We start from the raw sequence: 22,567 nt of genomic DNA, 5'->3' as shown, positions 1-22,567 counted from the left end.
GTATTCTTGCCTGGAGAATCCCATGGACGGAGAAGTTTGGTGGGCTACAGTCCACGGGTCGCAAAGAGCATGACACGACTGAGCGACTTCACTTCACGTTCTATGGGAATTAACAAAATAACTTCTACAAATGAAAAGTTCCTCTATTACAGTTAAACACAATTCAATGGTATCACAACAAGGGAAGGAACAGATAACACATTTCATCTCTCTGCATAAAGATGAGCCATTCCCTTCTCCAAGGGATCTTCCCAGGGATTGAACCTAGGTCTCCTGCATTGCAGGCAGATTCTTTACTGTCTGAACCACCAAGGAGGTCCCAGGGATGATGGGCAAATAATTTAACAGTATTTCTTTGCCTATTCACCTGGAAATGATAAATTATGTTTAAAGCATTCTAATAAGAATTAAAAATAACATGTACAATTCACAACAAATTATAATATATGTTCTTCAAATGGTAACTTATCTTCCTTATTTGTATTCTTTATAACAGCTACATTTGACTTTTTAGCTAGTTCCATAAACTAGGATGTAAGCAGTATTTTTTTAACTTTATATTTTATTTTTAATTGTAGGATAATTACAATATTTTGATGGTTTTTGCCATACATCAACACACATCAGCCATAGGTATACATATATCTCTTCCTTCTTGAACCCCCCTCCCACTTCCGTCTCCCTTCCATCCCTGTAGGCTGTCACAGAGCACTGGCTTATTTCTCTGAATAAACTTATCAATAAAATTCTCAATTTGAGCAACTCTTTTTTTCCACAAACATCTAACTTTAAACAAAAATGTTGGAAAAAATATTCTTCCATTCTTTTATGTCTTCTGGTTTTGTTAAAATATGGTTCACAGTGCATGTTTTAGGATCTAACTTCTTGAGAAGAAATCTTTTAGAAAATATTTTTAGAACTTTTATTTTTCTTTAAGTAGTGACTTTTGTTTCCAAACTGGGTTAAACTCTGAGCAAAATCACAAAAGAAAACGGTGACAACAAGCCCAAATCATACTTTTTCCCCCAATCTCTTTTCCAATATTGTCAAGTAAGTAATAGTATTTTGAAAAAACATGTGCACAACATATATTTTGGGTCTCTGTCCTTACTCTACCATTTTATAACTAAATTCAACTGAGACACCTTGCAGTTTCAAGTGAAAAAAAACTGAATCTATCAAACTTTCTCATAATGGAGTTTTTAATATACTCAAGATTTAATATACTCTCAAATACATGATATTTGTTTTTAATTTTAAAAACTTACCTTAACTGAAAATATCTTGAAATGAGTTTTCCTTCAAATAGTTTATCTTGTAATATGACAGGTAATAGTAAAAATGTGTGAATTGAGGAAAAAATAAAAAACCCTACAACAGTGCAAATCAGTCTCATTAGGAAAATGTACAAAGAATGAAATATTACAGACTGTATTCTTTATAAACACCTAAATGTATAACCCTTATTCTGTTTGGATTAATATATCTGTTTACACTCAGAGTAGTTAATTAAAGGGCCTACCACAAACACCTTTCCATTTTCTAATGATTGAAATTATTTGTAGTGAACACTCGGGAAAAAGTCTATTCGAATGTCTCCTAAGTCTAGCAGCTCCAAATTCTGTGTCTTATGAGCCACAGCATCAATTTTTATACATCCTCAAGCCATTTCTTAGGATTAGCCCAAGAACTATTCTCAGATGACCCTTCTGAACTTCCAGATCATGACATTAAGAAACAGTGACAGCCTGAGGGTTGCATCTGCAGTTTCCTTCCTCCAGTTAATGTAGACGATGAAGTCTGCTCCAGGGAAGGGATGCCTAACTTCCATTTTCTGACTGCCTAAAATTATTTTTTTTCTTGAGAAATGAATCTAATAAGTCATCCACAGTCAAACTTATTTAAGAAGACCCCACAGCAGGTGAAATATATAAAAAAGATTATTCTCCTCAAAATATAAATACGCTGTCTTAAAGTAGTATTTTTAAATAGGAAGCTATAAAGAAACAGAAGCAGGAAGAGAAAAAAAAAAAAAACATATTGGGCCTTAGTGCCAAAGGTAAATATACCTTTTATGAAAATCCACCTGAATATAAGAGCTGTTTCACTTCATTATTTCCTCTGCTTTTTGACAAATGAATCTCTGTTTATTGGTATCCCCCAGTCACGCTGCCACAAATATATATATTTTTAAAAAAGAACAGTAAAACAATATTTTAAAAAACAGAGTTTCTGTACTAATTTTAGAAAATGTGAGTCAACCGGTATTATTTGCATGTAGTTGCATTCGGCAGACAGTATCTCACTTGCTTTGCTGGAAATATGTACACTTTTCACCTGAAATAGAAACACACAGACTTCTTGTCAGAATTGGGACAAGATAGTTTGCATTTCCTAACCAGGTTAAAATAAATTCATATATATTTGCAAACACTGCTTTAGACTTATTATAATAGTATTACATTGTCAGTGAGGCTGATAAATAGCATAGCAATTACTGCACTACTCATAATAGTTTATACTTATGTTCAGGAATAAAAATTATAATAGAGAAAAATGTTTTATTTACCAGAATATATGTCCATTTGAATTCCAATTTCACAATAAAAACACTACTTAAAATTATTTTTAGCTTAGTATTTGGTAATACGTAGATTTTAAATACCAGGGGCTTCCCTGGTAGCTCAGCTGGTAAAGAATCCACCTGCAGTGCAGGAGACATGAGTTTGATCCCTGGTCCAGGAAGATCCCCTGGAGAAGGGATAGGCTATCCACTCTAATATTCTTGGGTTTCGCTGGTGACTCAGATGGTAAAGAATCTGCGTGCAATGTGGGAGACCTGTGTTTGGTCACTGGGTAGGGAGGATCCTCTGCAAGAGGGCACGGCAACCCACTCAATTATTCTTGCCTGGAGGGCTACAGTCTGTGGGGTCACAAAGAGTTGAACACAGCTGAGCACGTAGGCACACACAGGTTTTATATGGAGAAGCTTGGATAAACTCTTTTAAGAATTTCTGACTTAGGTATTTCTACTGTAGAGCACAGATTCGTTCATTCCTGTTGAACAAGCATTTCTTGAAAGCTCAGGCCTGGTGCTCCGTACTAAGAATACAAAATTGGAAGTAGAAATTCTGGACTTTAAGAAATGAACTATCTAATAGAAAGTAAAGCAAATAAAAGAGATCATTATAATACTGTATAATAAGTCCTATAATAAATGTATGTAAAGTATATGCTCAGAAACCACAAAGGTAGGCATTGAGTCATGAAGAGGCTGCAAAGAGAATGCTACCAGTGTTAAGTCACAGAGATGTTCGATAAAGTAGACATATTTTACCACTTTGAAAAGGTCATATATAATATTGTATAATATAAATACGGTAGATTATAGGAAAATGTGTTAAGGCAGGGAGTATATTTTGTTGTCGGAACAAGGCAAATTCACTCCTATACTACATTAACAGTTAATATATTTTTCTCTACATTGCATAGAATAGCTGCTGGCTGCTGTGGAATCTCACATGAACAGGCAGACTCTGTGTAAACCTGAAAATTTATGGTCACCAATCTCAGCTTGGCCTTCAGTAACCCTTTAATATCTATCTTTATCTGTCCAGGCTGTTCTACCAAATACACCATAAACTGGATGGCATATAAATTATAAGCAATTATTTCTCAAAGTGCTAAAAGTTAGGAAGCTCAGGATTATGGTACCCACATGTTCAGAGTCTGGTGAGGGTCCGCTTGCACATTGATGGCTATCTTTTCACTTTAATCTCACATGGCAGAAGAGACAGGGTTTCTCTCTGGGGTCTCTTTCATAAGAATGCTTATTCCATTCATGAGAATTCTGCCTTCGGACCTAGTCACCTCCCAAGGATCCCACCTCCTAACACTATCACATTGTGCAATAGGTTTCAACACATGAATGGGGAGGAAAGGAGGTTGGGGGAAGGCACGGTGAGGTATGCAGGGCGTAAACACTCAATCCATTATAGTATATGATCACATTTTTCTCATTAGATTTCTTGAATAACATCTACAACAACATTTTCAAATTTCATCCATTCTTAGTACTTGACATTTTATGATATTTCACTAAAATAAATAAAATACATAAAGCAACAAAACTTCCAATTACCTCTGCAGCACCTGGTAGCTTTAATTTACACACACCCCTGTCAAAACTGTGTTCCTCTTCCTAACCAGGGAATCTTTCATTTTTGCCCTGAGTCCCCATCTCTTTCCTTATTCCCTTTACTTCCAGTTTCTCTGGTCTATTGATTGTGACCATTTTTGTATGTCATTATCTGTTCTTATGAATTTTATTTTTAAATTCATTTATATTTAATCTTATATTCATTTATATTTATAGGCATTCTTATATTAATTTATATTTAATCTAGTGACTTCTATTGAAACTTTAAAATCCTCCCAGAACTGAGATTTTACCATCTAACAACTGTTTGCTTTCCTCCCCCGTCATGGCTATATGCAGTACGTCCTGACTATAATCCTTATTTCTACCTCCTCGTCGTTCATTAACTGCCAGTTCACTCAACCCAGCATCTACCCTCCTCTCCCTACTGACAGAGAACTCCGAGTTAGTTTAGTAAGAATTGCAATTCAATGAAAACATTTTTTCTTCACAATATTTGATAAGTATTCAAGATTGTCACGAACTCAGCTGAATAAATATGTTAGTCTTTTCTAATAAAGGAAGTTTTATATTAAAAAATATTTCTATAGAAAGTAATGGCATACCATTCTTCTCTGGTTGCTCAGACAGTAAAGAGTCTGCCTGCAATTCGAGAGCCGGGGTTCAATCCCTGGGCCAGGAAGATCCCCTGAAGAAGGAAAGGGCAACCCACTCCAGTATTCTTGCCTGGAAAGAACAAAGGAAGGTCCCAAGGACCTCGCTAATGGATTGGAGCCCATCCCATTTTTGAAGCCAGAAGGAAAGAGATTAATAAAGTGACCTCGGGCTTTGCAGGGAGGGTGGGGGCAGGGAGGCTGTAGAACTGAAATAGGCTTAAAGGGTGGGGGCTAAGTGAGTCGGTTCTGTTGTGGAGAAAGCTCCGCGTTCCATCATCACATGCTACCTTGAGGCTGAAATCTGAGAGGTTTTCTCCAGTGCGGTGTTGTCAGATCAAGTTATGTATAACTTCAATCTTAGCATTGGGTTTGGCCAAAGAGTTTCTACAGGTTTTTCCATAACATTGTATGGAGAAACCTGAACAAATTTTTTGGGCATCCAAATACTTAATTTGTGTTACTTCCATTCTGAGATTTCCCTGGGCCTTCCACGTGGAACTATGCCTTCTGGAATACGTTTTTTGTGATGGTTCAATGGGATTGTTGGGGGAATGTGTAATTTCCTCAGTCTGTCTCATTGCAACAAAAAATCCTCCTTTGAGAAGGAAGTTGGCAGAAATTCCTGGGTCGCACTCTAATTGCAACCCCCCTTCTTCATGTATGCCTTAAAAAAATTATTTCTACACCTCTGCCACTTCTCCCCGTTCTCCTTCTTTGATTTGTAATATTAACCATAACTTCAGGTTCTGTTTAGACTCGAATTCCTTTGCTTTCACATTACTCAATCACTGAGTCTAATGAATTCTGTCTCAAAAATATTTCTTCAGTACAGATTTCTCTACCTCAGGGCCAGCACCTGATGTAAGCTACTGGGATTCCTTGGTCTCCTGCAATATTTTTCCAGTGTATCTGTCCACACTCACTCTTGCTTACTTCCACATGATTCTCCACAAAACTTCCAGAAAGCCTTTGAACACATGAATCTGCTCTCATTTTCTTGCATAAGCTATTTCAGTGGCTTTCCGTGTCAAATATCCTTAATTTCACTCTGGAACAAAAGATTGTGTAAGAACACCACATTCTCCCTTAACGCTTTGGCCTTCATTACAGTCTCAAATTATGAGTTTCTCATACTTCCTAGGTTACCGGGGAATCATTTCCTCACCTTCTTTTTTAATCTTGTTAATATCCTTGCCACACAAGTTTCTTTCACCTTGGATAATGTCTATATATCTTTTTATAAAGAACTTTACTATCAGATATTTGTGGATACCTGCTCTGAACACAAATTATGTTTCCGTGGTGTCTGCATGTGTATAGACATGTATTTTTGTGGGTGTGTGTGTGTGTTCTTCCTGTATCCTACTTTTTCATGGTGCTTATCTACTACAAGTATATGTATAATTAATTTTTAATGTCTATCTTACACTGTTTTATCAAACAATTTTATATTGTTTTTTATTTTTATATTGTTTTTTAATCAAACAATATTTTATACTGGCAAGGGAGTATGTCTGCCTTAACTTCATTTTGTGCCATCAAGAGCCTGCATCATAGCAGTTTTCTCTCTTTTTCTCTTTTCCTTTCCTTTCTTCCAGTCACTTTTTTTTCTTCCTTCACAATATCATTTGGACCTAAATAAATACATGTTACTAAGTGAAAGTTGAGGTACATAAGGAATCTGGAGTTTGAGAATAAATATCAAAAATCCAAACAGTAACAATTGACAAGTGACCAAAAGATGAAATATGTGATTAAATTGAAAGAGAAGTAAAAGCAAAGAGAGAGATCTACTAATCAAAGTATCAATAATCCTTTTAGAAATTAACATTCTGAAAAATCCACGTGGGTTAAAACTTTCATTTTTCATTTATTGCTGCCAACTAAAAATTATTCCTCTCTGTCTGCCTCTATAAGGATGAAGTCACTAGCCACTGCAGTTGTTGATTTTCTACAACCCCTGAAAGGAGTTCAGGGTGCAGATTAGGAATGAGACACTGTGAACTCTAGGAAAAAAAACCGGCAGAATGGGCCTTAAGGTAGTTAAATATTTTCAGAAGATTTTATGAGCTCAATTTATTGATTTTCTCATATTAAAATCATTAACACTAGTATTATTAACAAATTATTAACAAATCATTAACAAATCATACTATTAACAAACCATTAACATGAGCATTAAAAATCAACAGAGACGTCTGCTCCTCATGACTAGCAGCAAACTTTTACCAAAATATGTGCTGAATTCATGTATTCCCCCTTCATCAAAATCACATATATACAAAATCACACATATATACTCCCCCAACCCTTGGGAGCAGTTCCTCAGAGATATCTATGAGGCTGTCTCCCAGGCTATAGTACTCATTTGGCCCCCCAATATAAAAATATAAAACTTAACTCAGAACTCTCATGTTGTGCTTTTTTTTAAAGTCTACATTGTAGAAAAAGATACATTTTGAAGTATTACTTACTCTTCCAATACTCAAACACAACTGTTGCTTTAAAGCCATCATTGCCCCTTATGTTGGTTCCCACATGTATATGGCTTTTTAACTAATTAAAACTGTGGTAGAGGTTTGTTTTGTTTTCTGAATTTTTTGTGTGACCTTAGCATAAACATTTTGCTACATAGTGTTAATAGTAACCATTTTAGTAAGGGCATGGAGAAGGCAATGGCACCCCACTCCAGTACTCTTGCCTGGAAAATCCCATGGATGGAGGAGCCTGGAGGGCTGCAGTCCATGGGGTCATGAAGAGTCAGAAACGACTGAGCAACTTCACTTTCACTTTTGAGTTGCATGCATTGGAGAAGGAAATGACAACCCACTCCAGTGGTCTTGCCTGGAGAATCCCAGGGATGAGGGAGCCTGTAGGCTGCCGTCTATGGGATCGCACAGAGTCGGACACAACTGAAGCGACTTAGCAGCAGTAGCAGCAGCAGTAAGGGCATACTATTCCCCTGAATTAATGTTCTACAGTTTACTAACTGTTCCCTGATTCCTAGCTATTTTTCTTTCAAATTTTCCCTATTAAAAATAAGTCTACTGTAATAGCTGGCTTAATGGGTATATATTTTTCAAAGTCTTTAACATTCCCCTAGGTTCATCTTCCAAGAGAGATATTAATGAATCTTTAGGTATGAACATTATTATGGATCTAAATATAAACTTCAAATGCTTTATGTGAAGCTTTCTAAAGCCATTGTTTAAACTTGGAATAAACATAGAATATAGATGGCACAAAAGTGTGTCAAACTTGATGTCACATGTACAAGTAGAGAAAATAGGAATTCAAGTTAAACTGAGTACTTGACCTAGAAACCTAGCCTCTGTAAATTAATGAAGTTCCTTCCTTTATCTTCCCTCCTCCCTTCCCCCATCCCTTACTCCCTCTTTGTTTCTTTTTTCATCTGCTGTTATTGTTGATAGTCTGCAAAGCCATCCTAATCTATTTGAAATTAGCTTTCCAAAAGGCAAAATTGCTGTTTGAGAAGATAACATTCAAAACGATCCCTGTGCATCAGGTCGTCTATTGTGAGACAGACTGAATTATGCGTTGAGTTGCCAGGGACTGAATAATACTATTTCAAAAACCTTTTTTTTTTTTTTTTCCCCTCCAGTACTTTTAAAAATAGGCACTGATAAGTAGAAATAATTTAAGTTTTCCTCTCTATTTATTTCATGCTTTGTTTCCTTCTAGTCTTCTTTCTTACACTCTTTTTTTCCTTCAGTTTTGTGTGTGTGTGTGTGTGTGTGTGTGTTAGTTTCTCAATTGTGCCTGACTCTTTGTGACCTCATGGACTATAGCCCACCGGGCTCCTATGTCCATGGAATTCTCTAGGTAAGAATACTGGAGTGTGTTGTCATTTTCTTCTCTAGAGGATCTTCCAAACCGAGGGATTGAACCCAGGTCTCGAACCCAGGTCTCCTGCATTGCAGGTGTGTTCTTTACCATCTGAGCCACCAAGGAAGCCCGTTTCCTCAGTTACATTCCTTCAGATACATCTTAAAACAAAAATAATATATACTAATTGTGTTGTTGATGTTTAATTATAAGAAAGAGCCTCATCAGTACAGCAAAGTGACTTTGCATTTCAGAACACATTAACTTTCATCAGAAATATTCCTGCCAAAGACCTTGTTTTGCTAGTGCTTTAATTTTCTTTAAGCCTAATTTTCTTTCTCTGTTTGTTATGTAATGGAGCTTCTGAAAACACTGACAATCTCTGCTCATTTTGCCTTGAGCTAGCATGGGATTTTTTTTTTTAAGGAAGTGCAATTGCTGAGAAAAGTTAATGGATAATTCAGCAGCAATTTTGCAATAGCAAAAGTAAAGAAAAAAGGAATGTATGAAGAGTAAAAAGCTCAGGATATAAAGGGTGAATGGTTAAAACATGTATCGGAATGTCGACTCAAAAACACTGATGATAAAGATTTAAAAGAACATATAGTCTCAGTTTTAATTATGTATATTAAAGATCATAATTCTTTAGAATATGTCCCCAGATGTCTATAGAAACAACTACATTTTAAATGATCAGTTGGTAAACTAAACATTCTGTTTATGAGCATTAGTAAAAGGGTAAACCAAAAAATAATTTTAAATTTTGAGCATTATCCCCACTCTGTTAAACAACTTTTGAGCAATTGAGAATCTTGTTAAAAAAAAAAAAGAAGAAAACTATATACATGTAAATTTAGTGAAATAATCAGATCCTATGCAGAATTTTCTACACAGAAAAAAGCAGCATAAATATTGATCCCAGGCTTAGCAAAGACGTCATAATGCATATGTGTATATATAACATAACCTACAGATCTTCACTGGGCTTATCTTTCCAGCCTCCCTTCATGCTACCCACACACCTACTCCCTCCACTTGAACTCACTCACCTTAAATTGCTCCCTGCTCCTTTCTATGCCTTGTTCCCATTGTAATGCCTCTTTCTATTTATATTCTACGAGTATAAACTTTATTTCTCAAAGATATATCTCAAAATTAAAGACAGTTTGGAGACAATTTCAAATATGGTTACACGCAAAAACCCTAGATAAATATTTATAAGTTGTATCCTTTTAATGTTACATGCTCTTTATATTGAAGCAAAATTTGACTTAAGGTAAAAGTCATGTGGCCTTATTTATTTCCTTCATAACATTATAAATGTTGCTCATCTGAATTATGGAACTATTGACTTCTACTATAGAAAAATATGAGATGTCTTTTACATGAAATGTAACTCTGACAATTTTTTGGCCAGAGTACAACCAATGAGACAGAGCAATAAGAAATATATTTTAAGAGATTTGTTTCAAGGAATTTTCTTATACGCGTGGGGACCAGCAAGGAGAAACCCAAAAGCCAGAGGCCACAGCAAGGGCAAGATGGCCATCAGGAATAATTGAAGCTGCTTTCCATGGCCAGTTTCTTCTTTAAGAGTTCTGCTCTTAAGGCCTTTCAATAGACTGAACAAGGCTCACCCAGATTAACTGGGATAATGTCACTTAAAGACAATGGACTGTGGAATTTAATCACATCTAAAAAATGTCTTCACTACAATGCCTAAATTACTGTTTGATTAACTGAGGGGGCAACAGCCTAACAAGTTAAAACTTTAAACAGTCACAGTCAACCCCCTCTCCCCCACCCGAGCCCATCAACTGGGGCATGAACACACATCTCTTTTAAACCAATTCTTAAATAAAGACAATAACTAAGAATAACTAAGTCATACTTCCACAAAACATGATACAACCATCCTGCCTAAGTCCACAAACAGGCTAATTCTCTGTCTAGAAGAGGATACAAAGTCTTGACATGGTGCTTTAAATTAAATACTGAGCTATAAGTTAATTATTTCATGCCTCTTAGATGACAAGGGAATAAAATATAGAAGAAAGTATCAAGTGTGTATAATACACATATATGTATGTATATACAACATATAACATGCACACATGCACACACAGGCTCCTCTGGTGGCTCAGTGGTAAAGAATCTGCCTGCAGTATAGAAGACACAGGTTTGATTGCTGGGTCAGGAAGATTCCCTGCAGAAGGAAATGGCAATCCACTCCAGTACTCTTGCCTGGAAAATTGCATGGACAGAGGAGCCTGATGGGCTACAGTCCATGGGGTCACCAAAGAGTTGGACATGACTTTGTGACTAAACAATATATATACATATATATATATATATGTATATATATACCCCACACACACACTCTTATAACAAAATGAGTAATACACATACCTGTTACAATCCTCGTTTCTGCAAATGGTCACGTGGTTACAGATGTATTTAAAACTACTTTCTTCCCTACCAATTCCAAATAACCTTTAAAGAAGCACTTCAGCAGGTCATGGTTATGTGCCTGTGGAATTACTCAATTTCATTCCTCAAGGGACTGGGCCATTAGGAGTCTTGTCTGAAATGAATGGACATAAGTTTGAGTAAACTCCAGGAGTTGGTGATGGACAGGGAGGCCTGGCATGCTGGTGTAAACGGACACGATTGAGTGACTGAACTGAACTGAATTGAATGATTATACTTATCCATTGACTTTAATTGAAGGACATGATTATACTAAGAGGCATCATGGGGAATATTCTGTATTCCAGACATACCTTTCCTCACTCCCATTGTGTAGTGAGGACCCAGTTACCCTGTGGTAATCAGTGTCAGCAACCTGGACAGTGTAGCAACTGTCATCTTTGCCTGGTAATTCAGAGGCATGCAGAGCCTAATGTGAAGGACCAGGAACTAGGAAGCCTGGCATACTCCATACATGAGGTTGCAGAGAGTTGGACACAGCTTAGCAACTCAACAACAACAGAGCCTAATATATCCAGGTGGCATTCTAAGCTTCCAGGCAGTGAAATTACTGTTGCATCTCATTGTGGATACAATATTCCCTTTAGATCTAGGGCCTCTAAGCCAGCAAGACCTAAGATCATGGGGATGGGACATAAAAACTTTTATTAGTAGATCAGTCAGTTTAACAGTGAGTGGGATTTCTCCCATTTCTGATCCTTGATTCCTGGATCAATGAATCCTAACTGTGGAAGAATCTGCCCCATAGAATAAAAGCCTATTTAGACTGTATACAGCCTCCCAGAGCAGACTGCCTAGGTCCTATAAGGTATTGCCATCTCTGTGGCACTATAACTGAGCCTTAAGAAACTCTTTAACTGTTCATTTCAGGATCATGCAAACATGGTAAGATCAGTGAATTTCATGAGCATGGGTCCACTGACATTTTACTTGTTGTCAAGTGAATTCCTCACTCAGAAGCAGTGCTATATGGAGTATCTTGATAGAGGACGAAGCATTCTCTAGGTCCATGGTAGTAGCTTTGGCAGAGGCATGGATTTTTCTTTCCTGTACTCGATATCCAGAAAGTGATTAGTCACCTAGTCATGTCTGACTCTTTGTAGCCCAATAGACTGTTAGCCTGCCAGGCTCCTGTCCATGGGCATTCTCCAGGCAAGAATACTGGAGAGGGTTGCTATTCCCTTCTCTAGGGGATCTTTCCAACCCAGGGATCAAACCCAGATCTCCTGTATTCCAGGCAGACTCTGAGTTACCAAGGAATCCCTGTTCTGGCAGGAAGTGTCTGTTCTAGCAAGAGTAAAGTTCTGCTTTGTCTGTGATGGAAGCTGCCCAACAGAGCTGGCAGATCAACTTGAGGATCCAGTTTTATTTTGGGGGACCCAGTCTTAGTCTCTATATCTGACAGAGTGGACAATCAGCAGAAGCTGTAGTCAGGCTGCCCTTATGGGTGAATGTCTATGTTGCTAAACTTATGTATATCCATTCCTTGCCACCATGGTCAATCTGGTCATGAGCTCACCAGGCAATGACAGAGGTAGCTAGAGGAAGAAACTGACTTGTATTCCAAGAATGGGTACTTTCATCCACTTGCTTTTCAAATCTTCCTCAACTGAGGTCACCATGTCATGAACAGTCATATAGCATAGAAATATCTTCCCACTCACCATGAATAGTGGTATATCCACATGCCTCTTCCTCAGATTTCCCTGTCACCAGCTTTATTAGTCATATTCCTACCAAACTCTCACCACCCAGCCAAATTATTAACCAGAGCCAATGAGTTGCTATAGATTGGTGTCTCTGATCATCTGCTTCTGGGAGAATGAACAACTAAGTACAATGCCGTCAGGAAGGACCTCTCTTCATTATTGTCCTTTGGGATGTCCCAGAATTGGGCTACAGTACTACAACTGCCCACTTTCAGGTGGTGCCTGGATATCTTACAGAACCATCCGAAAGAGAATTGTTTTTCTTCTTCAGTCAGACTGTATATGAGACACATCTTCATAGAGATGTGTCTATAAGATCATTAGTATGGGCTTCAAAAGTGAAGGCAATGTAGTGGTGGGGACCAAGAGCATCTGGGCCACTTTTTCATGCAACTAACCTGTGCCTTTAGACTCTGTGCAAGCATAATCTTATATATACTATTTCCAGTGGGTAATGGACTACTTGTTCAGTTCAGTCTCTCAGTCATGTCTGATTCATTGCAACTCCATGGAATGCATGTTTGGCATGCTCAAATTTATAGCTTCAAGTGTCAGACAATATCAATTCATGATTGCTACATTCGTGCAAAATCTCCATATGTGCCACTATGATCTCTTTGTTCATGAGCCCACTGGGCACGGAGAAGAGTGGAAAAAGGCTGACTGGCACCCACAGAATGAGTAATCCTATACATTTGGTTAGTACGATCTGCTGCAGAAGTCGCTATTTTGTGAGCATTCACAGGGGTACCTCATGTTGCCTGGGTAACTTGGTGAGTCATGGATACACATTCAGTGTGTCTAAAAAAAAACCCCATTAGTAAACCAAAAGCTGTTTCTCAAATTGAGAGTAGTCATATGTAGAGGATATCAGGGTTTTGTTCCAAACACCTAATGCACATGCTGTGTTTAACCTAAAGAAGCCTGCCAAAGGTATCAAACTTCCAGCATTATTGAATTTTTTAGATCATATGGTCCAAGAGTTATACGGTTTGCATGGCAGGCCACACCTGTTGCAAAGACTTCTCTTATTCTTGTGCCTCACTCAAAATAGTTTGTTAGTCATTTGGTAATGAGTCACAGTAGCATAAAAAATTAGAAATATATTATCTCCATATTTCATGGAGGCCCATTATCTATTGTCCTTCTTTTGTTGTAGGAGAGCCAGATCTGCTACTTATTATTCACCTCGGAAGGGATATTTTAATATGTCCCACACCAACTGTTGTTGTTCATTTACTCAGTCATGTCCAACTCTTTGAGACCCCATGGACTGCAGCATGCCAATGGACCCCTAGAAATATAATTAAGATAACAGGCTCCCGAGATTTTTTTATTTATTTGCCACTGACACATATATGTCTAATATATCAGGTATAATTACTACTTCCTGCTCACCAGGTCCAATTGGCATAATATCTGTGTAATGAACCAGTATGATATCTCATGGAAGAAAAAGACAATCAAGGTACCCATGGAGTAAATTATAATTCAGGGCTGGGAGTTGATATATCTCTTAGGTAGAACAATAGGGATAATAGTATTGCTGGCCTTGCCAGCTGAAGGCAATATTTAATGACAAATATCCAGCAAAGGACATCTGCCATCAATGGCTATGAAGCAGTTTTAGGGGATATGCTGGTTCGCTCCAGCAACGAAATAACATGGAGAAAAACAGCTACAGTTGGAGACTACCACTTGATTAAGCTTATGATAATCTACACTTGTTCTCCAAGATCTACTTTCTGCACAGGCCAAACAGGTGAGCTGAAATGCCATGGTGGAAATCACCGCAGTGCATCCTTATGTCCTTGATGATGGCAATCCTTGAAATTCCTCCAGGGATGCATATGACTTGGGTTTACTTTTGTCTTAGGAAAAGGTCATTCTAGAGGTTTCTACTTGGTCTTTCTCACCATTAAGAGACCTTACTCCATAATTTGGGGAACTAATATGGAATTTCTGCCAGTTGCTTAGTAGGTCTATTACAATTAAGCGTTCTGGGACTGGGGAAATCACAATATGTTTATTAGAAAAACTAAACTATAAGATTTATCTGGAAAAAATTACACTGATCACCTCACCTCCATAGTCTCCTCTCTAAATGATGGACACAATGATGTTTTGTGTCTCCAGGAATTAATTTCAGTTCTAAGATAGTGTCCAGTAATCTCTCAAAAGTAATATTTCTCTCTTCCTGTAACATGACTGGTAGTCCTGTGGGAACAACAGAGAAAAAGGTGAACAGCACTGACTTGGGCAGTATGGCAGGATCCTACCTCAAGTGGAGTTCTGTGTCTATAAACTGGCTCAAGTCTGGGAGTTGATTGAGAGACCATAACCCAGTGTTTCAGTGTTTAAGTTGGACTTCTATGCACTTAATATAGAATTCTTCTCCTTCAGTTCAGTCACTCAGTCATGTCCAACTCTTTGAGATCCCAAAATCGCAGCACGCCAGGCCTCCCTGTCCAACACCAACTCCTGGGGTTTACTCAACTCATGTCCATCAACTCGGTGACGCCATCCAACCATCTCATCCTGTCATCCCCTTCTCCTCCTGCCCCCAATCCCTCCCAGCATCAGAGTCTTTTCCAATGAGTTAACTCTTCGCATGAGGTGGCCAAAGTATTGGAGTTTCAGCCTCAGCATCAGTCCTTCCAAAGAATACCCAGGACCAATCTCCTTTAGGATGGACTGGTTGGATCTCCTTGCAGTCCAAGGGACTCTCAAGAGTCTTCTTCAACACCACAGTTCAAAAGCATCAATTCTTCAGCGCTCAGCTTTCTTCACAGTCCAACTCTCACATCCATACATGACCACTGGAAAAACCATTGCCTTGACTAGATGACCTTTGTTGGCAAAGTAATGTCTCTGCTTTTGAATATGCTCTCTAGGTTGGTCAAAACGTTCCTTCCAAGGAGTAAGTGTCTTTTAATTTCATGGCTTCAATCACTGTCTGCAGTGATTTTGGAGCCCCCAAAAATAAAGTCTGACACTGTTTCCACTGTTTCCCCATCTATTTGCCATGAAGTGATGGGACCAGATGCCATGATCTTAGTTTCCTAATGTTGAGCTTAAAGCCAACTTCTTCACTTTCCTCTTGCACTTTCATCAAGAGGCTTTTTAGTTCCTCTTCACTTTCTGCCATAAGGGTGGTGTCATCTGCATATCTGAGGTTATTGTTATTTCTCCAATCTTGATTCCAGCTTGTGCTTCTTCCAGCCCAGCATTTCTCATGATGTACTCTGCATAGAAGTTCAAGAGGCAGGGTGACAATATATAGTCTTGACGTACTCCTTTTCCTATTTGGAACCAGTCTGTTGTTCCATGTCCAGTTCTAACTGTTGCTTCCTGACCTGCATATTGGTTTCTCAAGAGGCAGGTCAGGTGGTCTGGTATTCCCATCTCTTTCAGAATTTTCCACAGTTTATTGTGATCCACACAGTCAGAGGCTTTGGCATAGTTAATAAAGCAGAAATGGATGTTTTTCTGGAACTCTCTTGCTTTTTCCATGATCCAGCATATGTTGGGAATTTGATCTCTGATTCCTCTGCCTTTTCTAAATCCAGCTTAAACATCCAACTTAGAAGTTCACGTTTCACATATTGTTTAAGCCTGACTTGGAGAATTTTGAGCATTACTTTACTAGCCTGTGAGATGAGTGCAATCTTGTGGTAGTTTAAGCCTTCTTTGGCATTGCCTTTTTTTGGGGATTGGAATGAAAACTGACCTTTTCCAGTCATGTGGCCACTGCTGAGTTTTCCAAATGTGCTGGCATATTGAGTGCAGCACTTTCACAGCATCATCTTTCAGGATTTGAAATAGCTCAACTGGAATTCCATCATCTCCACTAGCTTTGTTCATAGTGATGCTTTCTAAGGCCCACTTAAATTCACATTCCAGGATGTCTGACTCTAGGTGAGTGATCACACCATCGTGATTATCTTGGTCATGAAGATCTTTTTTGTACAGTTCTGTGTATTCTTGCCACCTCTTCTTAATATCTTCTGCTTCTGTTAGGTCCATACCATTTCTGTCCTTTATCGAGCCCATCTTTGCATGAAATGTTCCCTTGGTATCTCTAATTTTCTTGAAGAGATCTAGTCTTTCCCATTTCTTGTTTTCCTCTATTTCTTTACATAGATCGCTGAGGAAGGCTTTCTTATCTCTCCTTGCTATTCTTTGGAACTCTGCATTCAGATGTTTATATCTTTCCTATTCTCTTTTACTTTTCGCTTCTCTTCTTTTCACAGCTATTTGTAAGGCCTCCGCAGACAGCCATGTTGCTTTTTTGCCTTTCTTTTCCATGGGGATGGTCTTGATCCCTGTCTCCTGTACAATATCATGAACCTCATTCCATAGTTCATCAAGCACTCTATCAGATCTAGGCCCTTAAATCTATTTCTCACTTCCACTGTATAATAATAAGGGGTTTGATTTAGGTCATACTTGAATGGTCTAGTGGTTTTCCCTACTTTCTTCAATTTAAGTCTGAATTTGGCAATAAGGAGTTCATGATCTGAGCCACAGTCAGCTCTCGGTCTTGTTTTTGCTGACTATATAGGGCTTCTCCATCTTTGGCAGCAAAGAATATAATCAGTCTGATTTTGGTGTTGACCATCTGGTGATGTCCATGTGTAGAGTCTTCTCTTGTGTTGTTGGAAGAGGGTGTTTACTATGACCAGTGCATTTTCTTGCCAAAACTCTATTAGTCTTTGACCTGCTTCATTCCATATTCCAAGGCCAAATTTGCCTGTTACTCCAGCTATCTTGACTTCCTAATTTTGCATTCCAGTCCCCTATAATGAAAAGGACATCTTTTTTGGGTGTTAGTTCTAAAAGGTCTTGTAGTTCTTCATAGAACTGTTCAGCTTTAGCTTCTTTTGTGTTACTGGTTGGGACATAGACTTGGAATACTCTGATATTGAATGGTTTGCCTTGGAAACAGAGATCATTCTGTCGTTTTTGAGATCGCATCCAAGTATTGCATTTTGGACTCTTTTGTTGACCATCATGGCTACTCCATTTCTTCTGAGGGATTCCTGCCCACAGTAGTAGATATAATGGTCATCTGAATTAAATTCCCCCATTCCAGTCCATTTTAGTTCACTGATTCCTAGAAAGTCAACGTTCACTCACCATATCCTGTTTGACCGCTTCCAATTTGCCTTGATTCATGGACCTGACATTCCAGGTTCCTATGCAATATTGCTCTTTACAGCATTGGACCTTGCTTCTATCACCAGTCACATCCACAACTGGGTATTGTTTTTTCTTTGGCTCCATTCCTTCATTCTTTCTGGAGTTATTTCTCCACTGATCTCCAGTAGCATATTGGGCACCTACCGACCTGGGCAGTTCCTCTTTCAGTATCCTGTCATTTTGCCTTTTCATACTGTTCATGGGGTTCTTTTTTTTTTTTTTTTTTTTTGTTAAAACATGAAAAAAAATTTTATTGTTTTAGACAAAGAGGCCACTTTTGGAAAATAATACTTTTTTTTTTTAATTGAATCAGGTGAAGACAGAGTTAAAATCACATAGGATTTGCATTTTAAAAAAAGGAAAGCACTAGGATCGTTGGCACTGGAGTAACTATTTACACTGAACAGAGGTTTGGCCTTTTACATAACATCGATACAATGCATTTCCAAAGTCTGAGAAATAACAAGGTTCTGTCTCGAATGCTTCACAGAGGAGGTTCGGATTTGGGGACAAGTGTCATGAATGAGGGCCATGAAGTTCGTCAGCTTCAGAGTCACATGCAATCTGATCCTGGACGGTTCTGGCTGCTCTGCTCGGAGCAGCTGGCTATGGAATTGAAAGCTAATGGGGAGGGGGCGGGGAAGCCTCTGGAACCAGGCCTCTCTCTGCAGACCCAGGTCTTACAGGTTTTCCCCGGGTTGATACTGAGGCTCTGTTGCGGTGAAGTAGTCTTCCAGGAAGCCCTGCAGGTACTCGAAAGTGGGCCGCTCTTCGGGGTCCTTTTTCCAGCAGTGTATCATGAGCTCGTGGAGGGAGATGGGGCAGTCCTGTGGACAGGGCATCCTGTAGCCGCGCTCCACCTGCTCCAGCACCTCCCGGTTGTTCATGCCTGGGTACGGAACTCTTCCTTTGGTGACCAGCTCTGTGAGTAAGATTCCAAAAGACCACACGTCAGACTTGATTGTGAACCTTCCGTACAGGGCTGCTTCGGGGGCCGTCCACTTAATGGGGAACTTGGCGCCTTGTCTTGCCGTGTACTCATTGTCCTCGATCAACCTGGCCAATCCGAAGTCAGCGATCTTGCAAATTAGTCCATTTCCCACGAGAATGTTTGCTGACCGCAGGTCTCTGTGGATGTAATTCATGCGCTCGATGTACGCCATTCCCGCGGCAACCTGTGCTGCCATATCCACAAGGTTTGGTAATTTCAGAGCTCTTCCTTCTCCATCTTTTAAGAAATCGAGTAAACTTCCTTTATTCATGTACTCGGTGACGATGTAGATGGGCTCTTCGGACACCACGGCGTACAGCTGGACCAGTTTGTCGTGCTTCAACTTCTTCATGATCTGCGCCTCCTCAAGGAATGATTCAGGGGACATTGTGCCTGGTTTAAGAGTCTTTATGGCTACTTTTGTGTTTCCATTCCAGGTACCCATCCATACTTCCCCAAACTGCCCATTTCCCAGTCTCTTGATCAACTGCAGGGATTCTCGAGGGATTTCCCAGACATCTTTGGTTTTGACAGACAGATCGGTAAGCCGTGGCATCCCTTTGTGACAGGGAACTACTAGGCGGCAGCAGAGGCCTGCGGCTCTCTCTGAGTAATGTTGTACAAGCTGCTGAAGGGTTTCAAACTGGGCCCGGGTGGTAATATAGTATCCACCGTTGTCAAGTTTGCGAATTTTATAATGTTTGACATGGTCTCCTTTCATATCATCCCAGTCACGGATAGAAAGTGAATAGGCACCTTTGGTGGTTTCACTCTCACGGATAAGAAAGGTACCCCGTGGGTTTCCAAAGGACAAAAGCTGTCGCTCAGCATCTTTCCGGCCGAGTTTTCCAAAGTACCACTCTTCTGCCTGGATGGAGTCAACTGGAGCCACATAATTGCTGGGAATGTAACCCGTCTCTCCAGTTGTCAAGGAGCGCGCTTCCCACCAATCTCCTTCCGAGCTGTTCAATATTTGAAATTTTTCTCCTTTGTGAAAACTCAGGTCATCTTCCGTCCGTGCTTCATAGTCATAAAGGGCCACAAACAGGGTCACTCCTGTTCCTCCTCTCGTTCGCAAGGTCCCAGTATGAGACGAAGAATTCACACCCCCGAAGACGGTGAGTCCTTGGCCCCCGGCCCCGTGGAAGTTGTTGTAGTTCGGGATGGAGGTCACGCCGAAGCTGGGGTAGTGCTGAGGAGTGGGGTCTGTACCATAGCGGTACCCGGAGCTCTGGTTCAGACTGCCATCCCTCTCCTCCGTCAGTTTTGTTGCTTCTTTATCCTTACATTGCACACAGCCCATTATCTAAATTCCAAAATTTCCCCCAACGATCACAAACTTTATATATACCACATGTCTTCTAATACAGCTGCTGGACTGGTCTTTTTCCACGTCTAGATCAGCATCCTGCTTCTTCAAAAAACTGCGCTGCGCTCAGGCTCCGGAGCCCATTCACATGGTCCACTCCCCGCCTCCTCCGGCGCGGCCGAAGCGGCTCCGGTGGTTGCTCGGCGGGCCCGGGAGCCGGTGGGCCTTCTGAGAGTGCCCAGGGGGCGGCGCCGGGTGTCCCCGGCCCGGCGACCGGATCCCTCCCAGGCGCGGGCGGCGGCTTTGTGTGCGCCTGGGGAGCCCTCGGTGCGCGGGGTGAAGCGCCGCGCGCCCGGGCGGTGATGGACGCGCGGCTCCGAGGGCAGCCTCTCTTCTGCTCCCTCGGCCGGTTGGCGGGCGGGTCTCGGCGGCCTTCGGCTCGCGGCGACCCCTCCTCCTCTCTCGCGGCAGCCCCCTCCCCGCCGGCTCCGCTCCTGACAGATGGCGCAACTGCAACGACGCGCCGCCGCTGCCCTGTTCATGGGGTTCTTAAGGCAAGAATACTGAAGTGGTTTGCCATTCCCTTCTCCAGTGGACCACATTCTGGACTTATATGCACTTGACCTTGAACTCTTCTCCTTGCTGCTGCTAAGTCGCTTCAGTCGTGTCCAACTCTGTACGACTCCATAGATGGCAACACACCAGGCTCCCCCGTCCCTGGGATTCTCCAGGCAAGAACACCGGAGTGGGTTGCCATTTCCTTCTCCATTGCATGAAAGTGAAAAGTGAAAGTGAAGTCGCTCAGTCCTGTCCAACTCTTCACAACCCCATGGACTGCAGCCTACCAGGCTCCTCTGACCATGGGATTTTCAGATCAAATAAGAATTTAGTAGCCTTCTCTTTTATTTCTTGTTTAAGGTTACCATACTCAACTATAATCACCATACCTCTCTGTGAGTCAGATTATTCTACTTGCTTTGATTCTACTGTCTATTAAGTTAAACACATCTACCTTACCCTTTCTGCTTAGATACCATGGTATATCCTGTGCCTCTGTAATCACAGTATCCCCATTGCATTTAGGAAACCCAGTTAGATGGCAGCAGTTCTCACTGTAAGTTATGATAAGCTGAGATCAGCAGCCATGGGCTTTTCAACAATTTTGAAGCTTTCCTTGCAATTTTTTTTCCTCAGTTTTAGTGGAAAATGTCTCCTCTGCACCATTCAGGATACAGGAGCAGTTCTAACATGATAAATTCACTCTAACACCCCAAGATCCCTAAGCCTTAAACCACTTCCCTTTATAGTATTGAATGATAGGGCAATTCTGGTGTATGATACCATAGGATTTCAGCCCCCGAATTAGCCAAAAATAAACAAATGGGACCTAATTAAACTTAAAAGCTTTTGCACAGCAAAGAAAACCATAAACAAGACAAAAAGTTGGCTCAGAAGGTAAAGTGTCTGCCTACAATGCAGGAGACCTGAGTTTGATCCCTGGGTCAGGAAAATCTCCTGGGTCAGGAAGATCCCCTGGAGAAGGAAATGGCAACCCACTCCAGTACTCTTGCCTGGAAAGTCCCATGGATGGAGAAGCCTGGTAGGCTACAGTCCATGGGGTCACAAAGAGTCAGACATGACTGAACGACTTCACTTCTTCACTTCTTCACTTCTTCAGAATAGGAGATTTTGCAAATGAAGCAACTGACAAAGGATTAATCTCCAAATACACAAGCAGTTTATGCAGCTCAGTATAAAAACAAACAAACAACCCAATCAAAAAAAAAAAAAAAGGGTGGAAGACCTAAATAGACATTTCTTCAAAGAAGATATACAGATGAACAAGAGGCTCATTAAAAGATGTTGACATCACTAATCATTTGAGAAACGCAAATCAAAAGTACAGCGAGGTATCACCTTACACTTGTCAGAATGGCCATGATCAAAAAATTAACAAACAATAAATGCTGGAGAGGGTGTGGAGAAAAAGGAATTCTCTTGCACTGTTGGTTAGAATATGAACTGATACAGCCTATGTGGATTTCAGTATGGAGATTCCTTAAAAAACCAAAAATAGAACTACCATATGACCTAGCAATCCCACTACTGGACCTATACCCTGAGAAAATCATAATTTCAAGAAGACACATGTGCCCCAATGTTCACTGCAGCACTATTTACAATAGCCAGGACACCGAAGCAATC

At 40.1% G+C, this 22,567-nt stretch overlaps 1 protein-coding gene across 2 annotated transcripts; it reads right to left on the bottom strand.

Annotated features, from left to right (window-relative positions):
• Nucleotides 1–18,395: 18,395 nt before the first annotated feature.
• LOC138088978 (tyrosine-protein kinase Fyn) lies at nucleotides 18,396–20,427 on the bottom strand. 2 transcript variants are annotated; one of them, XM_068984273.1, is made up of 2 exons: nucleotides 19,662–20,427; nucleotides 18,396–19,496 (listed from the first exon to the last, which is right to left on the bottom strand). In XM_068984273.1, the coding sequence occupies exons 1-2, from the start codon at nucleotides 20,354–20,356 to the stop codon at nucleotides 18,743–18,745; spliced, it is 1,449 nt and encodes a 482-aa protein (XP_068840374.1). In that variant the 5' UTR covers nucleotides 20,357–20,427; the 3' UTR covers nucleotides 18,396–18,742. The 2 variants fall into 2 exon arrangements, with proteins under 2 accessions (XP_068840374.1, XP_068840372.1); XM_068984271.1 differs by having other exon boundaries at nucleotides 18,396–20,427.
• Between the last annotated feature and the right edge of the window lie 2,140 nt (nucleotides 20,428–22,567).

Source organism: Capricornis sumatraensis, chromosome 12, assembly GCF_032405125.1.
Source record: "Capricornis sumatraensis isolate serow.1 chromosome 12, serow.2, whole genome shotgun sequence".
Classification (NCBI taxonomy): Eukaryota; Metazoa; Chordata; class Mammalia; order Artiodactyla; family Bovidae; genus Capricornis; species Capricornis sumatraensis.
This window is presented reverse-complemented; position numbering and strand designations above follow the sequence as displayed.